Source organism: Bos indicus, chromosome 21, assembly GCF_029378745.1.
Source record: "Bos indicus isolate NIAB-ARS_2022 breed Sahiwal x Tharparkar chromosome 21, NIAB-ARS_B.indTharparkar_mat_pri_1.0, whole genome shotgun sequence".
Taxonomy (NCBI): Eukaryota; Metazoa; Chordata; class Mammalia; order Artiodactyla; family Bovidae; genus Bos; species Bos indicus.
This window is the reverse complement of record NC_091780.1, coordinates 59,229,009-59,251,883: the sequence shown is the minus strand read 5'-3', so window position 1 is coordinate 59,251,883 and position 22,875 is coordinate 59,229,009. Positions and strand designations below refer to the sequence as shown.

The 22,875-nt window shown below is 44.9% G+C and overlaps 1 protein-coding gene across 1 annotated transcript; it reads left to right on the top strand.

The window, feature by feature from the left end:
* The first annotated feature begins 32 nt into the window (after positions 1-32).
* LOC109575749 (uterine milk protein) lies at positions 33-21,042 on the top strand. The gene is made up of 6 exons (XM_019984036.2): positions 33-571; positions 9,407-9,606; positions 12,443-13,103; positions 15,739-16,006; positions 17,815-17,962; positions 20,168-21,042. Exons 3-6 carry the CDS (start codon positions 12,467-12,469, stop codon positions 20,453-20,455), a joined length of 1,341 nt encoding a protein of 446 aa, XP_019839595.2. The 5' UTR covers positions 33-571; positions 9,407-9,606; positions 12,443-12,466; the 3' UTR covers positions 20,456-21,042.
* The last annotated feature ends 1,833 nt before the right edge of the window (positions 21,043-22,875 follow it).

The window sequence follows — 22,875 nt, the reverse complement described above, 5'->3', positions numbered from 1 at the left end:
GGGGTGGGGATGGGGGCAGCTACAGCAGAAACAGCACTGTCATCTCTGGCAGTCATCTTGACATCGGTCATCAGTGGTCTGACCAGCGTCATCCTGGGTGTTTTAGGTACAGTTAATCATCAGTTCCAGGCTCTGTTTGTTCCTATTTCGTTGAGGCCAGTTCTCGGAATGGTAGCAGCTTATGTCATGGCTACAGCCTGGTCATCATGTAGTTAACGTCTTCCACCTGGTGCTTTAGTATCTGTAAGACAGCTCACAGGATACGGCTCAGAATATTGTGTTTAGTCCTTGAGAAGGAACTAAAGGTCCTTGACTGTGCTTAATGACTACATTATTATTATTTGGTCTCCTTTGGCTGTTTTCCTTTGTTTCTGCTTTCCTCATTTCTTTGATTAAACTCATTCTGCCACGCACATTTTCCCCAAACAAAAGGCAGGCAGAGGACTTGGGGCGAGGGGGTTGGGGAGGCAAGAATCATAAGATCCTGCTGTTTCATTCTCAGCTCCAGGTCACCCGCAATCCACTCTTCCTAAAACCTTACCTTTCCTGGACTTATTACATTAACGATATGGTACGTAGTTTTTTGAGTCTGGCCTCTTTTGCATTTCCTTAATGACTAATGATGCTGAGCACATTTTCATGTTCTTACTGGCTATTCACATGTCTTCTTTGGTAAAATGTCTATAGAGTCTTTTGCCCATTTTTAAATTAGATAGCTTTTCTCTTTATTATTATTTGTTATGAATTTTTATCGGGGTATAGTTGCTTTACAATGTTCTGTTACTTTCTACTGCACAGCAAAGTGAATCAGCTATATGTTTACATATGTCCCCTCATTTTTTAAAATTTCCTTCCCACTTAGGTCACTGCAGGGCACTGAGTAGAGTTCCCTGTGCTATAAAGTAGGTTCTCATTAACTGTCTATTTTAAACACAGTCTCAGTAGTGTATATTGAGTTATAAGAGTTATGGACATATTTAGGATGAAAGTCCCCAAGTACATTTACATTTTGCAAAAATTTCCCCCAAGTCTGTGCCTGGATGTTTCATTTTCATTATGTCCAAAACACCAACATTTTAATGAAATTTATCAAATTTTTTTTATTCTTGTCTGATTCATGCTTTTGGTGTTAGATCTAAGAAAACTTTGCTTAAATCAAGGTCACAAAAATAATTTCCTCTGTTTTCTTACAAAAACATTATGATTTTAACACAAACATAAAACGATGGCCCGTTTGAGTTGAATTTGGTATATGCTGACTGGTCCCATCACTTCATGGGAAGTAGATGGGGAAACAGTGCAAACAGTGTCAGACTTTATTTTGGGGGGCTCTAAAATCACTGCAGATGGTGATTGCAGCCATGAAATTAAAAGACACTTACTCCTTGGAAGGAAAGTTATGACCAACCTAGATAGCATATTAAAAAGCAGAGATATTACTTTGCTAACAAAGGTCCGTCTAGTCAAGGCTATGGTTTTTCCAGTGGTCATGGATGGATGCAAGAGTTGGACTGTGAAGAAAGCTGAGCGCCAAAGAATTGATGCTTTTGAACTGTGGTGTTGGAGAAGACTCTAGAGAGTCCCTTGGACTGCAAGGAGATCCAACCAGCTGAAACTCCAATACTTTGGCCACCTCATGCTAAGAGTTGACTCATTGGAAAAGACCCTGATGCTGGGAGGGATTGGGGGCAGGAGGAGAAGGGGACAACAGAGGATGAGATGGCTGGATGGCATCACCGACTCGGTGGACATGAGTTTGGGTAAACTCCGGGAGTTGGTGATGAACCGGGAGGCCTGGCGTGCTGCGATTCATGGCGTCGCAAAGGGTCGGACACGACTGAGCGACTGAACTGAACTGAACTGAACTGAGAAGTAAGGATATAGGGGTTTTCTTTGTTTGTTTGTTTTACCTTTGCATATGAATGGGTTTCCCTCATTACTCAGTTAGTAAAGAATCCATCTGCAATGCAGAAGACCCCAATTCAATTCCTGGGTTGGGAAGATCCCCTGGAGAAGGGATCGACTACCCACTCCAGTATTCTTGGGCTTCCCTTGTGGCTCAGCTGGTAAAGAATCTGCCTGCAATGCAGGAGACCTGGGTTCAATCCCTGGTTGGGAAAATGCCCTGGAGAAGGGAAAGGTTACTCACTCTAGTATTCTGGTCTGGAAAATTCCATAGTCCATGGGGTCACAAAGAGTCAGACATGACTTAGCAACTGAGCACCTCCCCATTTAATTATCTTGTCACTTTCTTTACTGATATAGGTATTTAAAGTTATAAATTTCCCTCTCTCAGCTGCTTTAGCAGCATCCCATAAATTATGATATGCTGATATTTTTGTTTCATTTAGTTTAAAATATTTTTACTTTCCCCATGATATCTTCTTTGAACTATGAATTATGTAGAAGCGCTTTGTTTATTTTCCAAATATTTATGGGGTTTTTTTAGATTTCTTTCTGTTATAAATGTGTCAGTGAGACAACAAGTTGTTGTTGTTTGATCATTAAGTTGTGTCTGACTCTTCTGTAACTCCATAAACCATAGCCCACCAGGCTCCTCTGTCCATGGAATTTCCAAAGCAACAATACTGGAGTGGGTTGCCATTTCCTTCTCCAAGGGATCTTCCCGGCCCGGACACTGAACCAGTGTCTTCTGCTTGACAGGAGGATTCTTTAGCACTGAGCCACCTGAGAAGCCCACTCAGACAACATAGTTCTTATAATTTCTCTTCTCAATTTATTGTTAGATCTATTTTGTTGAGAAGATGATATACTACCCTTAACAGGATTTCCCATCATTTTAGCCTATTTGTGTCTTTGAATCTAAGCTGTATCCATTATAGATAGCATATAGGTGGGTCTTGGGTTTTTATTCAGCCTGACAGTCTGTTTCAATTAAATGCAAAGTTTAATGCATTTGTATTTATTGATATATTTGAATTATATCTCACATTTTGCCAACTTCATACCCATTTTGCTTTTCTGTTCCTTGTTTATTGCCTTCTTTGGGGATAAGTAAAAATTTTTAGTGAATCACTTTAATTTCTCTTTGAATTTTTTTTCTTTTTGTTGGCTCTAGGGATTGCAATATAATCTTAATTTATCATAATCTGCTTCAAAGTAGTATTAACTTAATTTCAGTAAAATATACAACCTTGAGCCCAATATAGTTTCATTTCCTCCCCTCTTTTGTGCTATTCCATCACGTGCTCAATAATGTCCAACTCTTTTCGCCCCCATGGACTGTAGCCCACCAGGTTCCTCTGTCCATAGGATTCTCCAGGCAAAAATCCTGGAGTGAGCTGCTGTTTCCTCCCCCAGGTTGTGCTATTATTGTCTATTTGTATATTGTATATATCTGCATGCATGCAAAGTTTCTCGAGCTGTGTACGACTCTTTGCAAACCTATGGACTGTAGCCCACCAGGCTCCTCTGTCCATGGGATTCTCCAGGCAAGAGTACTGGAGTGGGTTGCCATGCCCTCCTCAAGGGGATCTTATTGTATGTATCAGTTCAGTTCAGTTCAGTCGCTCAGTCGTGTCCGACTCTTTGCGACCCCATGAATCGCAGCACGCCAGGCCTCCCTGTCCATCACCAACTCCCGGAGTTCACTCAGACTCACGTCCATCGAGTCAGTGATGCCGTCCAGCCATCTCATCCTCTGTCGGAAACACAACAACACATTGTTCTATTCATTGTTTTATACAATCTTATGCAATTTAGAGAAAAGAATAATGAGAATATACACTTAGAGTTTTTTATGTTTACCTACATATTTACTATTTTTGGTGGTGGTGGTGGTTTAGTCACTAAGTCGTGTCTGACTCTTGGCGATCCCATGGACTGGGAACCTACCAGGCTCCTCTGTTCTTGGGATTCTCCAGGCAAGAATACTGGAGTGGGTTGCAATTTCTTTCTCTAGGGGATCTTGCTGACTCAGGAATCGAACCCAGGTCTCCTGCATTGCAGGCAGATTCTTTACCAACTGAGCTACAAGAACAATTTTTTTTTTTACCATTGTTTATTTCTTTCTGTAGATTGAAGCCACCATCTGGTATCATTTCTTTCCAAACTGAAGGACTTGCTCTAGTATTTATTGTAAAAAAAGTTTCTCTAGCAATTATTCTCTGAATATTTATTTATCTATAAATGTTATTTCACTTTCATTTTCTTCACTGGACAGAATTCTTTGTTGACAGGTTTTTCTTTCCTTCAGCACTTTATGTCATTCAACTGCATTTCCCCCTCCATTCTTCCAAACTAGAAGTCAGCCATTAATTGTTTTATTATTCCTTTGCATGTGATAAGTTATTTTTCCTCTTGCTGCTTTCATGATTTTCCCTTTGCCTTTCACCAATTTAATTACAGTGGATCTCTTTGGACTTCTTGGGTTTGTAGATTAATGTTTTTCCACCAACTTGGAGGAGATTTCCATCAGTATTTCCTCAAATATTTTTTCTACTCTTTTCTCTTTCCTTCTTCTGGGACTCCCATTACACTTATCTTAGTATGCTTGATCTTGTATCACTGGTCAATGAGAGGTCTGTTCATTTACTTTTCAGTTTTTAAATTTTCCTTTCTCTGTTCATATTGGATCATTTCTATTGGTCTAGCTGCAAATTCACAGATTCTTTCTCCCACCATCTCAAATCTACTGTTGAGTTCTTTAATGAATTTTTATTTCAGTTATTATGCCTATTTTCAAATCCAGAATTTCTATTAAAAATAATTTCTATCTTTTTATTGAGTTTCCCTACATATTGTATTGCTGTCTTCATTTTTCTTTCATTCTTTAAACATGGTTTCCTTTATTTCTTTAGAAGTATTTGTTATAGCTGCTGTGCAGTTTTTGGCAGCTAAATCTAACATCTTTGGACACTCAGAAACCATTCCTATTGATTTATTTTTTTTTCCTGAATATGGGTCACACTTTCTTATTTCTTTGCATTTATTACACATTTTCTGTTGTTGAATACTAGATATTTTAGATAACATATAGTAGTAACTCTGGATTCTGACTCTTTCCCTTTTGAGGGTTTTTGTTTTTGTTTGTTTGGAAATTTGATTTATTTAGAAATTTGCCTGGACTGACCTGTGAAGTGTGGTTCCCCTGCAATTACTGACTAGTGATGTTTCTTCTCAATCTTTCTTTATTTTTAAACCTTCTTCTTAGAGGTCACCTTGTGTCTGTAATGCTTTTTATCCCCATTTATTATGTTTTTCTATTGGAACATAATTGCTTTTTTCTTTGGGATGGTTTTGGTCACTGCCTCTTGTATGATGTTATGAACCTCCATCCATAGTTCTTCAAGCACTCTATCAGATCTAATCCCTTGAATCTATTTGTCACTTCTACTGTATAATCATAAAGGATTTGATTTAGGTCATACCTCAATGGCCTTACGGGGCTTCTCTGATAGTTCAGTTGGTAAAGAATCCACCTGCAATTCAGGAGACCGCAGTTCACTTCCTGGGTCGGGAAGATCCACTGGAGAAGAGATAAGCTAGCCACTCCAGTATTCTTGGGCTTCCCTTGTGGCTCAGCAGGTAAAGAATCTGTCTGCAATGAGGGAGACCTGGGTTCTGTCCTTGGGTTGGGTTCCCTTTCCTGGAGAAGGGAAAGGCTACCCACTCCAGTATTCTGGCCTGGAGACTTCTATGGACTGTATAGTCCGTGGCGTCGCAAAGAGTCAGACACGACCTAGCAACTTTCACTTCACTTCACTTCACTTCAATGGCCTACTTCTCTTCAGTGGTTTTCCCCACTTACTTCAATTTAGCTCTGAATTTTGAAAAAAGGAGCTCATGATCTGATCCACAGTCAGCTTCCAGTCTTGTTTTTGCTGACTGTATAATTTCTCCATCTTTGGTTGCAAAGAATATAATCAATCTGATTTCAGTATTGACCATTTAGTGATGTCCATGTGTAGAGTTGGCTCTTGCATGGTTGGAGGAGGGTGTTTGCTTTGACCAGTATGTTCTCTTGGCAAAACTGTGTTAGCCTTTGCTCTGCTTTATTTTGTATCACAAGGCTAAACTTGCCTGTTACTCCAGGTATCTCTTGACTTCCCACTTTTGCATTCCAGTCCCCTATGATGAAAAGGACATCTTTTGGTGTTAGTTCCACCAGGTCTTGGAGGTCTTCATAGAACCATTCAGCTTCAGCTTCGTTGGCAGTAGTGGTTGCACTAACTACCACTCTTAGTGGCAGCTCTTTGGCATAATTAATTTGATTACTGTGATATTGAATGGTTTACCTTGGAAATGAACCGAGATCATTCTGTCATTTTTGAGATTGCACTCAAGTACTGCATTTCAGACTCTTTTGTTGACTATGAGGGTTACTCCATTTCTTCTAAGGGATTCTTGCCCACAGTAGTAGAGAAAATGGTCATCTGAATTAAATTCACCCATTCCCATCCATTTTAGGTCACTGATTCCTAAAATGCCAATGTTCACTCTTGCCACCTCCTGATTGATCACATCTAACCTTGATTCATGGATCTATGAACATTCCAGGTTCCTATGCAATATTGTTCTTTACATCATCAGACTTTACTTTCACCACCAGACACATCCACAACTGGGTGTCATTTCCGATTTGGCCCACCTCTTCATTCTTTCTGGAGCTATTTCTATGCCCTTCCACAGTAGCATGTTGCACATCTACTTTGGTATAAGCTGACCCCTTCTTTAGTATAATTGTTCTTCAGTTTATGGGTCACCTGCCCAGTGGCTCTATAGTAGGGATAATAGCAATCTCCTCCAAGAAGACTTATGCCAACATGACATGCCTCCCAGAACTGCTGCTGCCAGTGCCTCTGTCTCCACGGCAGGCCACTGCTGACTTATGCCTCCACAGGAGACCTCCAAACACTCACAGGCAGGTCTGATTCAGTTTCTTGTAGGGGTCACTGCTGCTCTCCCCTGGGTCCTGGTGTGCACAGGTTTTGTTTGTGCTCTCCAAGAGTCTCTGGCAAATATAGGGTTTGATTTTAACATGACTGAGCCCCTCCTACCATCTCATTGTTACTTCTTGGTCCTTGGATGTCAGATATCATTTTTTGGTGGGTTCCAACATCCTCCTGTAGAGGGTTGTTAAGCAGCTAATTGCAAATTTGGTGCTCTCACAGGAGAAGATGAGTCCTTCTACTCTGTCATCGTGGCATGGGTTCATTTCACATGCTAGCAAGGCAATACTCAAAATCCTTCAAGCTATGCTTCAACAGTACATGAACTGAGAACTTCCAGATGTACAAACTGGATTTAGAAAAGGCAGAGGAACCAGAGATCAAGTTGCCAACATTTTTGGCTCTCAGCGAAACCAAGGGAATTCCAAGAAAGTATCTTCTTAAGCTTCATTGACTACATTAAAGCGTTTGATTGTGTGGATCACAACAAACGGTGGAAAATCCTGAAAGAGAAGGGAATACCAGACCACCTTACCTGCCTCCTGAGAAACTTGTATGCAGGTCAAGAAACAACATTTAGAACTGGACATGGAACAACAGACTGGTTCAAAATTGAGAAAGGATTACATCAAAGCTGTGTATTGTCACCCTGCCTATTTAACTTATATGCAGAGTACATCATGCAAAATGCCAGGCTGGATCAATTACAAGCTGGAATCAAAATTTCTGGGATCAACAATCTCAGATATGCAGATAATAACACTCTAATGGAAGAAAGCAAGGAGGGACTAAAGAACCTCTTAAATGAAGGTGAAAGAGGAAAGTGGAAAAGCTGACTTAAAACTCAACATTCAAAAAAGTAAGATAACGGCATCCAGTCCCACAGTGCATGGCAAATAGACAGGGAAAAAATGGAAACAGTGGCAGGTTTTATTTTCTTAGGCTCCAATATCACTGGGGACAATGACTGCAGCTATGAGATTAAAAGACACTTGCTCCTTGGAAGAAAAGCTATGACCAACCTAGACAGCATATTAAAAGCGGAGACATTAACGACAAAGGTCTGTATAGTCAAAACTATGGTTCTTCCAGTAGTCATGTATAGATGGAAGAGTTGGACCATAAAGAAGGCTGAACACTGAAGAATTGATGCTTTTGAAGTGTGGTGCTGGAGGAGACTCCCGAGAGTCTCTTGGACAGCAAGGAGATCCAACCCATCAATCCTAAAGGAAATCAACCCTGATGCTGCGAAAGATTGAAGGAGGGAGGAGAAGAGGGCAACAGGGAATGAGATGGTCGGTTGGATGACATCATCAACTCAATGGATATGAGTTTGACAAACTCTGGGAGATGGTGAAGGACAAGGAAGCCTGGTGTGCTGCAATCCATGGGTTTGCAAAGAGTCGAATATGACTTAGCGACTGAATGACAATAGTTGCCTTACAACATTATATATGTTTTTGCTGTATAACAAAGTGAATTGGCTATATGTATACATATATCCCCTCCCTCTCGAACCTCCCTCCCACACCCCATCCCACTCCTCTAGGTCATCACAGAGCTGTGTTGCTTATTGTTCAGCCATATTTTGAAAGAAATTGCTTTCAAACACCTCAAGCCAATAAAAGTTCTACTTTCTGATGATGGATCTGTGTACAGGCCGATGAGCCCATTCAAACCTCACATACCACCATATTTTACTTTCCATCTTTCTCTCTTGCTTCCCCAAGGGCCAGGGAGGTGTGGGTAGCTTGGGTCTACTCCAGTCTCTGGTGCCCATGTGCAGAAGCACCTTTCAACTTGGGACATGCAGGGAGCTCATCAAGCCCCCTACAGCTGTCACACCTCTTGGAACTCCATGTTTAGTCCCATGTTAATCCACTGATTAATCCATTGATTGATCCAAATACAGCTGCAGGTTAACAGAACCACTGCCCCCCCAACCCATGCTCACACATGCTTTGCTTGTCACCAATATTATCACTTTAACGGACAATGTTCCAAGTCAGGTGAGTCTGCTCTGGCAGCAGCAGTTGGACTCTGGATAGACCATCCACCAGCAGAACCCCGGACAAGCATATCAGAGACTCCCTCTGTCCTTACACAGAGTTCAGTACTTTCATTAATGAACCCTTATTTTCATCACCCTTTTTCTTTGTTGTGGGCCTGTGGTGAATTTCTATAGCACTGAAATGGTTGTTTTTTGGTCAATTTTGCCCACTTCTTTAGTTGCTATTGAAGAGAACATTTGGCAGTCACTGTACCCCACCATGTCAGAACTGAATTTTGCCTCGACTTGGGAAAACCTTGCAGGTAAAGCCTTGACCACCACTCTTCCAGGGAACCCCAGCCAATCCCAGCATCCAGAATTCCCTCTTCAGGCTTCCTTGACTATATGCTGACTCCTGCCTGTTTTTTAAGACTCCCAGGAACAGTTACTCCACCTATCTGAGTTGTCCTGATTCTTAACTGTGCCCTTCTCTTTCCGTCCGCAGCTCCTGAGTGGCAGTGTGTGCTCTTCATGAACCAGCCAAAAGGTGGCCCACGGTCCTTTTTCATGTTTGTTTCTTCCTCAACACGAAGATATCCTTGAAGCCGGGGGTTCTCCTCAAGGGTGAAAATCAGGCCTTAAGCATCATGCCCCTCCCTACCCGCCCTATACCTAGCCCAGAGCATGAATCTTACTAGAAGCTAAGTAAGTGTTTGTTGAAATAATGCATGAGTAATTGAATGAATGGTCATTCCAACAGTACCACAATCCATTGATTTGTTCACTGCTTCACTGGAACTGAAATGATTCAGTTCTTGTTTTGTCTGCACAGTATTTGAACACAGTTATTTGGCCAAGTTAGTATTAATCCAGGTTTATCCATTTCACTACACCAATGGCAGTATAAATAAGTCACTGACAGAGGCAAAGAGCAACATCAGTAGATAACAGCAGGCTCCCGTGAAGGGTAAGTCAGCTTTCTTCTCTTGGGGACAGTGAGGTTCTACATGGGTAAGTGTTTTATTGCTCTTTTGCTATGGTTCAAGTAGCCTCTGCCTTGGGCAAGATGATGAAGGATCCAGGATAACAAGGATGTGTATATTTTCTAGAATCTCCTGCATTCACTGTTCTCCCCACCCCACAGCTCTCTTCCACTCACTGGCTCCCTCAACCACAATGTCCTCCTTTCTCACCAACCCTACTCCCGCTCAGATGAGGTAGATGGAGGACGTGATGAAGGGAGGAAGGCTGGGAGAACAATGGTTGGCAGTGAGAGGTAGGGGCTAATTGGAGACAATGCGGGACTGATGTAAACTGCTTAGGACTGGATTGCTGAGTCGGGTTGGCAGGAACCAGGGTGTGGCAGGACTTATCTGCCACCTGAAGAATTTGGACTCCATCCCCTTGAAACTCATGGGGAACCACGAAACAGAAGTGGTTGACACTCTGAGGAGCCCACTCTGGCTTCAGGGTGTCCAGAAATGTTGGTGGGGGAAAGATTGACAGGCGGGTGATGCTGTCATGGCAACTTGGGCTGCATAACAAAATACCATAACCCACGTGGCTTAAGCAATAGAAATGTATTCTCTCACAGCTCTGAGGCTGGAAGTCCAAGATTAGGGTGCCAACATGGCTGGATTCTGGTGCGAGTTCTGGCTTGCAGATGGCTGTCCTCTCATTGTGTCCTCACCGGACCTCATCTTTGTGGTGCGCACGCAGGGACAGAGTGGGGAAAGCCCGTACTCTGGTGTCTCTTCTTGTACGGGAAACTAATACATGCCTACACACAAGGGATACTCGTGACCTCATCCGACTCAAATTACTTGCCAAAGGCCTTCCTTCCAAATACTGTTCCATTCAGAGCTAGGGCTTTTGACATTGGAATTTCGAGGGGCATGAACTTTCAGTCCATAGTAGATGCTATTTAAGGGACACCAGGGGTGGCAGGGATAATGCAGAGAAGTGGATCCTGTACCTGGAGCTGAGCTGGGTGCCATAGAGAACTAAGGAAGTGAGGACAGGCCCTGCCCGAAGGAGGTAAAATTGAGCACAAAATCAGGCCATGGTTCTCATCTGTTTCCTTCCCATCAGTGCAGCCAGAAATCCTGCCATCTGTGCTCCCTTCAGGTGCAAGGCCTGACTTCTGGTCTCAATTGTGGGGTCATATATAGGGACATTCATTCCTTCATTTATGATTGCTCAGTCAGTTGTGTCCAGCTCCCTGTGGCCCCATAGACTGTAGCCCTCCAGGCTCCTCTGCCTGTGGAGTTTTCCAGGCAAGAATACTGAAGTAGGGTGCCATTTTATACTCCAGTGGATCTTCCTGACCCAGGGATCAAACCCGTGTCTCTTACGTTGCCTGCAATGACAGGCAGATTCTTTACCACTAGCGCCACCTGGGAAGCCTGCATACGGGGACAGAGAGGGGTTTTTGCCCTGACAGTGGGTGATGAGCAGTAGCTGACGGCAGGGAGAGGGCTTAAGTGAGGCGACCGGGATCTCCTGAGATGACCTTTGCCAGGCCCTTGGTTCAGCTGCTGTTCAAGTCATCTGAGCACCACCCGGGATTCACTTTAGAAATCACACCAGCATCTCTAAGGTCAGATGTGGCAGGCCTGCATCTGGACTTTGGGCTGCTAGCAAGTTGCTTTGGGAAAGGTTGAATTTTCATGTTAAAATCCAGATTTTTTGATGCTTCAGAAACAAACCAACAACAACAACAAAAAGACACCCGACACCACTGCCCCAGAACTGATCCTAGTCACAGCTGGAGCTAAGTAATGCCAGCCCCTTCAACCTGGGCACACTGGCCCATTTTCCACAGTCCCCAGAGTGCCTATTTCACTGAACTAGCTGCCTTTCTGTGTGAGTATTTCTGGCCAGACCTCTATGGGTGTTTGAATCTGCAATCTTTTCTCTCTCTCTCCTCTTGTTTCTTTCCTTTCCACACTTTTCAGGATTGAGTCATGAACCCTGTATTTAAAAAAAGAAAAAAAGTGTGGATGGAGAAGATCCACTTGCAGGGTCAGCTAGGGACAGAACTAAATCCCTCTTAACCAAATCACTTTAATTTGTCCTAAGTCAGGTTCCAAAATCCTCATTAGACCTTCCTCATTGGACTTAGCTGCTGCTGCTAAGTCACTTCAGTCATATCCAACTCTGTGCGACCCCATAGACAGCAGCCCACCAGGCTCCCCCGTCCCTGGGATTCTCCAGCAAGAACACTGGAGTGGGTTGCCATTGTCTTCTCTAATGCATGAAAGTGAAAAGTGAAAGTGAAGTTGCTCAGTCGTGTCCGACTCTTAGCGACCCCATGGACTGAAGCCCACCAGGTTTCTCCACCCATGGGATTTTCCAGTCAAGAGTACTGGAGTGGGGTGCCATTACCTTCTCCGTTGGACTTAGCTAACATTCTCCAATCCAGGACTAATAGCAACCCCACCCAGGTGAGCTGCATATAGATAAAATGAGCCTTTTTCAGCCCCTACAGCATTGAGAACACGTTCCATAGAATATTCACCTGTATGCCTCTTCCTTCCAGTAACAGCTCTGGATTGCCGCAGAAATGTCCCACGGGAGAATGAATCTGGCCCTGTCTCTGGTCTTCATCCTCTGTGGCCTGTTTAATAGCATCTTCTGTGAAAAGCAACAACACTCTCAAAAGCACATGAACCTAGTCTTATTAAAGAAAATTTCAGCTCTCTCCCAGAAGATGGAAGCTCACCCTAAGGATTTTGCCCAAGAATTGTTCAAGGCTTTGATAATTGAGGATCCCAGAAAGAATATCATCTTCTCCCCCATGGCCATGACCACCACCCTGGCCACCCTCTCCCTGGGGATCAAGTCTACAATGAGAACCCACCACCCTGAGGACCTGAAACTTGAGCCCAAACTGTTGGATGTGCACAAGTACTTACAGCCTCTGGTCCACGTGGGGCGTGAGCTAGTGAAGCAGAAGGTACTGAAGCACCAGCACATTCTCTTTATCAACAGAAAAATGATGGTCAACCAGATGCTTCTACAGCAGATAAGCAAGCTGCAGGGAATGGACATCCAGATGATTGACTTTACAGATATAGAAAAAGCCAAGAAGACCATCAGCCACCATGTGGCTGAAAAAACACATACGAAAATCACAAACTTAATCACCGACCTGAACCCTGAGACCATCCTGTGTCTTGTTAACCACATTTTCTTCAAAGGTGAGGCTTATTAACTGCATGAATTCCTGTTTTGGGTAATCTTTGCCCTTGCGTTTCCTAACAGGTTTAAGTCAGGGGGAAAAAAAGAAAAAGCCATAATTTTTGTCGGTATATCCCATTTTCTCAGCAACCAGTAGATCCAGCTTTTTAATTGACTTTGATATCACTGCATTGTCTAGCATTTTTCAGCGTCTCTTCTCTTAATCCTCTCAGTCATCTTGTTTGTGGTGCTTAAGATATTTTGGAATAAAATGTGATCACTCTCACTGATAAAAAAGGGGAAAACAAAGAAATCTTTTTTTGCAGAGCCATGAACATCGGCTAATTCACTTGTCGTGTATGGTCTCGGATTAGTGCGAGATGAGATGCTTTCTGCAGCTGCGTCCAGTGTTGAATTCAGGGTCACACACCAGGTGTCTAAAATATCAGTGTGAATTCCTGGTCACAGATCTTGACATCACCAATGTTTCTTCAGGTGGCCTCAGTCACCCCTCGCTGGTGTCTATTTACGTCTTCTTCCTCCACTCAGTATCTCCTGTCTCCTTCTTCTATTGACTCTCAGCTGTGACCTCTCCTATTGCCCGAATGGGGACAAGAAAGCAGGTCAGGCAAGATGTCCTCCACGTGCTGTCTGAGGCACACACGCCTCTCCTCTCACTCTCCCCTTCCATTACAGTGAAGAAATAGCTGTGCCCTCGTCATCCTCAAGGTGGCTCCCTTTCTGTCTTCTCTGCCCAAGGACTCCCACCTTCCTCTTAGCCCAGAGCCCATCCCTTTCTTGTCTCCTTTGCTGTTTTCTCTTCTCCTGACTTCTAGAAATGTCTCTCACCTCACCTGGGTTCACAACTTCAAACACCATCTGTACTCTATTCCCTAGTCTCTAGATTAGGCCCGGACCACCTCCCCTGAGGTCCAGATTCTAAGACCTTTGGGGGGATGTTTCAAGACCCCCAAACACAATTCCCCAACCTGGCACCACCCCCAACACCCTGTGTCTCCTCATCTCAGAGAATCACAGTGCAATCTACCCAGCTGCTCCAGACAAAACCTCCAGATCCAAGAACACAAGTCATATGGGTTCTGCCTGCAGAGTCGACCTGGAATGTGTTGACTTCTCGCCATCTGAGAAGCCTATCCCAGAGGTTTCTAGCCCAGGCCAGCACTAACTCTTGCCTAGATGACTTTCCAAAGTTGATTACGCTGTTGCCATTCATGCCTGCCTCCAACCTTTTCTCCATTACAAGGCCAGAACAGTTTTTTTAAAACATAAATCAGGTCTCTGTTTTATTCATTGCTGTAACCTCAGTATGTAGTATGGTACCTGGAACATTTTTTGAGTTCAAGAAATTTTAGGTTTAAATGAGTCAATTCATGGATATTCTATTACTGATTAAACAGGGTTCCTACCAGGACATGAATAATGTTTGTCCTGTGCATGATAAGTGAGGGAACTGCTCACAAAACAGTGCTTCCCAGCGTAGGATGCTTGCTGAAGCCACTGGGACCACCTGTTATTCATATTTAGGCCCACAGTTCCAAACTACGTACCTGGGACATAAAAAGTGCTCCACAAATGATCTTTTTTTTTTTTTTTTTACTGCACTGTGTGGCCTAAGGGATCTTATTTCCCCAACCAGGGATTGAACTTGTGCCCCCTGCATTGGGAGCAGGGAGTCTTAACCACTGGACTGCCAGGGAAGTCCTAACATGAATGATCTTGGAGGGATCGCTTCTCTGGATATTCCAGAGAACTCTCCAGCATGATTCCCCCTTGGCAGTGGTGGTTTAGTCATGTCCAGCTCTTTGCGACCTCATGGACTGTAGCCCTCCAGCTTCCAACAGTTTTCCAAAAGCTTTATCCATATCACTCTCTAGAAAAAGCAAGTAGCAGCAACAGAACAGAGAGGACCGTGAGTCTGCCTCTAGAATCAGAAGCAAGACTAACACTTGTAGAGATTTTCCAGACCAGACCAGATGGCCATCACTCTGGGTGATGGATGCCTTTTTAAACTGGTGTGTACGTTGAATGTTTCTTAAAACCCACCGGGAATTGCATTATTTAAAATAGAATTTCACGCAGGGATGTGCATGTGTACTGAGGTGTGTGTGCCTTTCTGATAAAAAGCTTACCTCCTTGAATAAAATTAATATACTTTATTTTAAATAATTAATTTTTTGGAGTATAATTGCTTTACAATGTTGTGTTAGCTTCTACTTAACAGCAAGCTTAATACATTTTAAATAGATTTCTTTACCATTCTTTGAACTCTTAAAACACTCAAATGCAGTAGAAATTTTCAAAGAAGGGATGCTGTGATCAATGTTTCCTGAATTATTTGATGACAAAATCCTTTCTCGGTGTTATAGTCCCAAAGGCAGTTATTTTGGTAAACATCTTTTGAGAAATACAGAGTTAAAGAAATTGTAGGGTGATTATTTCTGAAAATCATGTGTTTGCCTTTATTTCCTTTGCATCAGTCTAGAATTTTTAACTATTCTGCTCACTAGAGTCAAGGTGTCACCTTAAACGGACTGCTTCCTTCTCAAGCAGATCACCTCTGGGACCCCAAACATGAAGGTGGTGATGACTTTTCCACCAGATCACTCTTTGACTTTTCCTTCCTGATTTTCCCAGGCATCTTGAAAAGAGCTTTTCAGCCCAAACTCACCCAGAAGGAGGTCTTCTTTGTGAATGACCAAACCAAAGTGCAGGTGGACATGATGAGAAAGACAGAACGGATGCTTTACAGCCGGTCAGAGGAGCTACATGCTACGATGGTTAAGATGCCTTGCAAAGGAAATGTGTCCCTAACTCTCATGCTTCCAGATGCCGGACAATTTGACACTGATCTTAAAAAGATGACTGCTAAGCGAGCTAAACTTCAGAAAATCAGTGACTTCAGGTATGCTATTCTGAATGAATACTTTAGATTTGAATTAGATTTTTGCTCAGCCCTCACTTCCTCTATGCAAAAGCCTTATTTGGGCGGCAAGGGTGGGTGAGTTTGGCGTCTAGTTATTTCCTAGGATATTTGTAGAAAACGAAACAAACCAAACAGGAAGAATAATGGCCTGAATCCCATTACCAAGTCGGAAGCCCCTTAAACTGTTAATTATGGTTCTTTTGGTGACATGTACAATATCAGAAACCCACTTCATAAAAGATCAAGTTAGATACAGAGAGGAATGGTTGGAAAGATACATGGGAATTTCACGAAACTTACAAAATACATGAAATGCAATTTCAGGGAATAAACACAGCCAGGTCTCATGAGGGATTGGAACAAGGGACAGCAAAGTCACCTGGAACTCCGTCTCTCTTGTCACAAGTCCTTATTTCTACCTCTCCAGCTCAGCAAACCAGCTTTCCCACACACATTAGCACACAATCCACTCACCCCCAGAATATTTTCTGAGTATCTATTCTATGCCAGAAACTGCCTGGTACTGGGAATACAATGATTAGCCAAACACATCTCTGCTCTCATGAAATTTTCAGTTTGGTAGGGAAGGTAGAAAGTCAACTAACAAATAAGTAGCTTCAACTTGTAGAAAAGCTATGAGAGAATGAGTAGGGTATATAACATAATTCAGTGGTGGAGTGTTCATCAGGGATCTTAAGTAGGAAATGATCTTAAGGAAGTAAATGTCAAGCTAAGACTGCTGTGGTCAGACATGACTCTCTTCCATTCAATCAGATGCTCCAACCCACACCTCACTGAGCATCTTTCAGTTCCAATTACATATTCCTGGAAGAGAGAATTGAATTGATCCAGCTTGAGTACCGTGTCCGTCGAGCTCCAATCAATGTGGATAAATTACATAGCGAAACTGTGATCTTCAATGGCCCACTGATCTTAATGGCGGGAGTCGGGGAATAGTCTTTGGGCAACAAATGTGCAGATTGGGAAGAAATCTGTAAATAGCATTTACTCCTACAGTTGAGAGCCACCGCAGAGTGGATCTGTCATTTTCTGCCACAGTTGTACATCCCACAGTATTCCTAGTTGGGGCAGAGGGGATTCAGCAGTGGAGGAACCCAGCTGAGTGGGTCGCTATCCAATCAGAAGCTCAACACTGCATTGACACAGGCTAAGACGGATTGGTCTGTGAGCAACCAAAAATGTTGGGTGAGAGGGCTGGCACTACACATTCTAATGTTTTGTTCAGTTGCTAAGTCATATCTGACTTTTTGCAATCACTTTCTAATACTCTCCCTTAGTTACAGAGTTGCTGATCTGTAGAAGGAGGAGTCCTCCTTTCTGTTTCAAAGATTATCATCCAAGATGGAACTTCCTCTCCTGTGAAAACTCCCTATGCTCTACCTGCGGCAAGAGGACCCCATGTCCCCCAACCCCCTCAGCATGCTTAGGGTCACCATACAGTTTAAACTGCTGCTTCCAGATGGAGGGTTAGAGGGACTCAGGGCTGGATGCCCTTGGTCTGACCTTCATCTTCTCTGGTATAGAAAGCCTGTGAAGGGAATCATTTGAATAGTAAAGTGTATTCTGAGTTAGTGGTTTGCTTGGAAATTCAACCTTGCAGCTCAGACCCTAGCATCTTTAATCTGCCCCCCACCAAGCAAGCCCTGAAGCAAACACTTCCATTACATTTCCACTAGGAAAAGATCTTTCAGCGTAAGCAAGGTGCAGCCTGTGGATGCCAGGACAGAGACATAGCTCAGCTTCCTTGTCATTTTCATTCTCAACAGACTGGTGCGCTTAATTTTGCCCAAGTTGAAGATCTCCTTCAAGATAAACTTTAAGCATCTGCTTCCCAAGATTGACCCCAAACATATACTGACTGCCACAGCAATCTCACAGGCCATCACATCGAAGGCTCCCCTGCCTAATTTGGAGGTGAGTGGGGCAATTTCTAGGGTCTCTGTTTTATTATCCACCACAGCCCTGATTGAAAATCAGTTTTTTAATACAGCAGTTATAGCTCTTATCTGCCCAGATCCCTGGGCTTTGGGGGTCCTTTCATCATTCTCTCACTCAAAGGTTATTGCTTCAAGCCCTGGAGGCATTCGGGGGTAAAGTCATGGGCCAGCCAGACAACATCTGACTCTAGTAGCTGTTATGTTCTCCTGACAGGGCAGTGAGCATGCCCACAGACCTGTATGCTCTACATCCACCCGCAGTACACTGTCTGAAGGGAAGAAAGCAGAGAAACCAGGAACAGTGGGCTGGAGTGCAGTGGGCAGGCATTAGAAGGGCTGGGGTGGCCTTTATGCCAAGTCCTGGATAAAGGCCAAGGGAAAGCAAGGGGGTATATGCCTCGGGACTCGTGTTCTGGGCAAAGAGACCAACCAGTGTATCTGGAGGGGATGTGAACCCGACATTTTTTTAAGAACCACAAGAAAGCCCAGGCAGCTAGAGTGATGAGTGAGACACAGTCTGGTAGGAGGTGAGGGCAGAAGGCAGGCAGAGCCGGGTCACTTGGGTCTCCCAGGCCCTGGATAGGACTGGGGTTTTATTTGATCGACATGGGAGACCACCAAGGCTGACATGAGTGTTTTATGAAAGATCACTTTTTGCCATGTGGAAAACAGGCAGTGTCCCTGGAGGAAGAGGGGACCCAGTAGGAAGTTTGGTGGGTAACCTAGGTGAGAGATATTGGCGGTTAGACGGGGCATTCAAGGGAGAGTTAATGGTGATGAGAAGGTGCTGTGGGCTTTTTAGACAGAGCTGGGGAGCGGGAAGGGGAGTCAGTTTGTGAGCTAGAAGAGTGGGAAACAATGGAGCCAAAGTCTGAGGCAGGAAAGATGAAGAAGGGGTGGGTCTCGGGCAGGCAGAGACTAGCTCTGCTAAACTGGAGATGCCAGTTAGACATTCGGATGCCAGGAAGCATCTACTCATGAGATAACTTTACCCACCCTGGTGGACACAGGGGTTGCCCTCCAATGACTCCGCCAAGGTCACTAACTAGCTGGCTGCCTTGTGGCTGCCCTGTAACACTTTGCCCAGAATGTAAACAGCAATCACAGTCTCTCATCCTGGTACAGCGCTTGACAAACCACAAAACACTTTCTCACGGTTTCTCTCGCTCAGTCTCCCAATGAACGCAAAGAACCCTGTTCTTTAATTGGGAGATGAGGGACCTGCTGCTCAGAGACATTGGATGGAGTTCCCAAGGTTGGGACCCCACAGGCATGCTGTGCTTTCCATGGCCCAGTGGGTATAAGTAAGTAAGTGCTAGTGGCTCAGTCATGTCTGACTCTTTTGCAGTCCTGTAGACTGTAGCCTGCCAGGCTCCTCTATCCATGGGCTTTCCCGGGCAAGAATACTGGAGTGGGTTGCCATGCCCTTCTCCAGGGGATCCTCCCAACCCAGGTGTCAAACCCGGGTCTCCTGCACTGCAGGCAGCTTCTTTACCACCTGAGCCACTAACAAAATCCACCCAGCAGATGTGCCCTGAGTGCTGGGTTTGGGAGATGTTGAGCTCTTCACAATCCAGTACAAACAATGTCATGGCCACGTTCCCCAGCAGGGCCTCCTGCAGATCGGGGGTCATGTGAGTTCTGGCACAAGCGCTTTTTCTCAGAGGGCAAATTGTCCTTGGTTGGATGGAGACAAGAAAACCTAGCTCCCTGGTGGTTTTCATCACATCCTTTTATAGAAGTGTTGGAAAGGACTATCTCTCAGTTATTTTGCGGGATTTTTTCTAAGCCTTCAGATCACCCAGACTTCCTCTCTGTTTTCTTCCCCTTTCTTCCCTTTTAAATGCGCAGACTCCTTGAGTCATCCGCCCAACCCTGAGGATGTCTGAACCCAACAATCCCCAACCCTAGTAATTGACCCCTTTTGGGGACATCTGACGTTCAAGGGCGAATTCGGTTGCTGGGAGCCAAGGGCAGCTTTCCAGGAGTGGAAGCTAGCCTTCCTCCAACTGCTGGTGGCTTTCCAGGAGTGGAAACCAGCCTTCTTTCAACTGGCATCAGCTGTCAGGGGAGGCTGCCTCTCGATCTTGCCATAGGAAATTGCTGGGCACACCCCACCCCCACTGCCACCCCCACTCCAGCCAGCTTGGTCTGGGGCTAACTCAGAATCTGTGTCTTCCAGGCCCTACATCAAGCTGAGATAGAGCTGAGCGAGCACGCCTTAACCGTGGACACAGCCATTCACACAGATAATCTGTTGAAAGTCCCAATGAAGGCAAAGGAGGTCCCGGCGGTCGTGAAAGTCCCAATGAACACAAAGGAGGTCCCAGTGGTTGTGAAAGTCCCAATGAACACAAAGGAGGTCCCGGTGGTCGTGAAGGTCAACAGACCCTTCTTGCTGTTTGTGGAGGATGAGAAGACTCAAAGAGACCTCTTTGTGGGCAAAGTCCTCAACCCCCAAGTTGAGTAGAGCCAGGGCCACACTGTGCAGCACAGGAACTTAGCAGGCCAAGAATAAAAAGAGTACAATTCACCAGCCATGCATCAGAGACACTGAAACTGAGAAGTGTGGTCTGGGAATGGAGTGGGGACAGGTCTTCACTGGTCTTCTGTCCAGGAACAGAGCGGCATAAAGGGGTTGAGGGGGTCTGCCAGGGACATTTGGCCAGGATGTCTTCTATCCTGGAACAAGGCTGACATAGGCAGAGAAGCAATTCTGAGTGGGTGAGCAGGTGCAGGAGGGCTGTTTCAGTCGGGGGTTGTCTCACAGCCTTGCTTCCTGCCCAACTGGAAGTCAGAGCGTGGCCCTTCATCTGTACTTTCCCTCTACCCCCTGCCCCCTGCCCCTGGCAGCCCCAGGGAGAGGCAGGTCCCACTGCAGAGAGGAGGCTGGGAAGAGGACAGACCCCTGGGGGGCTTCCATATGTTCACCCAGCTCCAGGGAGAAATGGGGTACCAGAGAGGTTGAAAGTCCCGAGTATGTTGACAGCATCTCCTCTGTCCCTCCCCTGGCCTCTTTCCACCTTCACAGCAAGCTTCTAATAGTAGTAGTGGTAGTCAGTTGCTGTCCTGTCTGACTCTTGCAACCCCACAGACTGTAGCCCACCAGGCTCCTCTGTCCATGGGATTCTCCAGGCAAGAATACTGGAGTGGGTTGCCATTCCCTTCCCCAGGGGATCTTCCCGACCCAGGGATCGAATCTGGGTCCCCTGCATTACAGGCAGATTCTTTACCAACTGAGCTAAAACAGCCTTCTATGAGAGAGTTGTTATTGCCTCCTACCACACAGGAAGTAAAAGCAGTGTGGGAAAAAAAGGACAATCATGCACAGAATAGGGTGTGTGTGTGTGTGTGTGTGTGTGGCTGGGACTTGGGTATTACCCGGCTGGCTATGAACGTCCTTGGACATATAGAATCAAGGACTCTGATGGCAACCAGACATTTGACAAGTCAGGTCCAGAGGCCAAGGGCACAAAGACATCCAAACAGGCTGACCCAATAGCGCTACCCACGCAGCAGGACCTTGCCTGGATGGGTTAGCTCAGCGTAGCAGCCAGAGAAGACGAGGCCAGATGGTGAAATGAAACTCTTCTGGTAGAAATTCCAGGTTCAGTGCTGAAAACACAAGGCCAGGAGTGAGACGGGTGGACAAAAATGGGGCAGGGGGCACTGACTCCTGAGCCATGTAATGACATGACCAAGACAGAACCTCCTGGGGGCCGCCAGTAGACCCAGGAGCCTTGGACTGGACAAGAGAGACCTGGGCCCCCTCAAAACATGAAAAGTCCCTCTGTGGTGGGATTTAGGACACAACCCAAGGGTGTTCTGGGGATGATGTGAGCCCGAAGGAACCCCATCCACTACCAGAGGAGTCGTTTCAGGGCTAGAACTTTCATTCTTTTAACAAAGATGCCCAAGAAAAGGCCTTGCCATTGGCATTATCACTTAAACCCAAGCTACAAGAAGAGAGGCTTGGGGATGGGCCACAAGAGTATCTTGGAAAAGTAGTCCAGTAAAGAGCTAACTCAAGAGAGGAACCATGAGGTGGATTGTTTTAGAAAATGTGGAAGAAGTGGAGTCAGAAGCATAAGCAAATGGAAGCAGGCCAGGAGACCCATGCTTGGGCACGGATCATATCCAAGCAGATGCATGGCAGAGGCAGAGAGGGAAGGTGATTGTAGAGGATGTTGAGGGCCTGGTCCTGACTTTAGTGGCCCCAACCTGCAGTGGCTTGAAGCAGGTTTTCAGTTCCTTGTCAGAGACTGAGGTTAGGTTGCTGCAGGGAGAGACCAGCTCCTAATCACTAGACCAGTGGTCAGTGACAAGGCCCTGGCCCCTTGGCTTTGCAGAAAAGAATTCCCATAAATACAGAAAGTACTGAAACAATTAAAGTGTTTATTTGGGGAAAAGAGTACAGGACATGTAGACAGACATGTGTAGACTCAGAGAGAGAGAGAGTGGTGCCTCGTGGCAGTTTTAATCACCTATATAGGGCGTTTCTTCTGGGTTTGCCTGGTTCTGAACCCATAGTTGGGCTTCCCTGATAGCTCAGTTGGTAAAGAATCCACCTGCAATGCAGGAGACTCCAGTTCCATTCCTGGGTTGGGAAGATGGGTCCTCTCATGTATACATGTGCATCTCTCAGTCAAGATGAGCTCCATCGAAGAGGACTACAGGTAACTGACATCACTTACTATGGGGTGGTGCCCCCTCCCTTTCTAACCTCCAAGGAGCTTTCCAGTTGGGAAGATTTTCTTGACTTTGAAAATGAGAAATATGTGGTCCCTTATCTCTTGTCTGGGCAAGGCCCAGCTTCCTCTCCTGATGGTCCTGCTATTGTATTTTTGGAGTTTTGGAGCTTGGATATTCCACAGGGAATAAACTCTATCT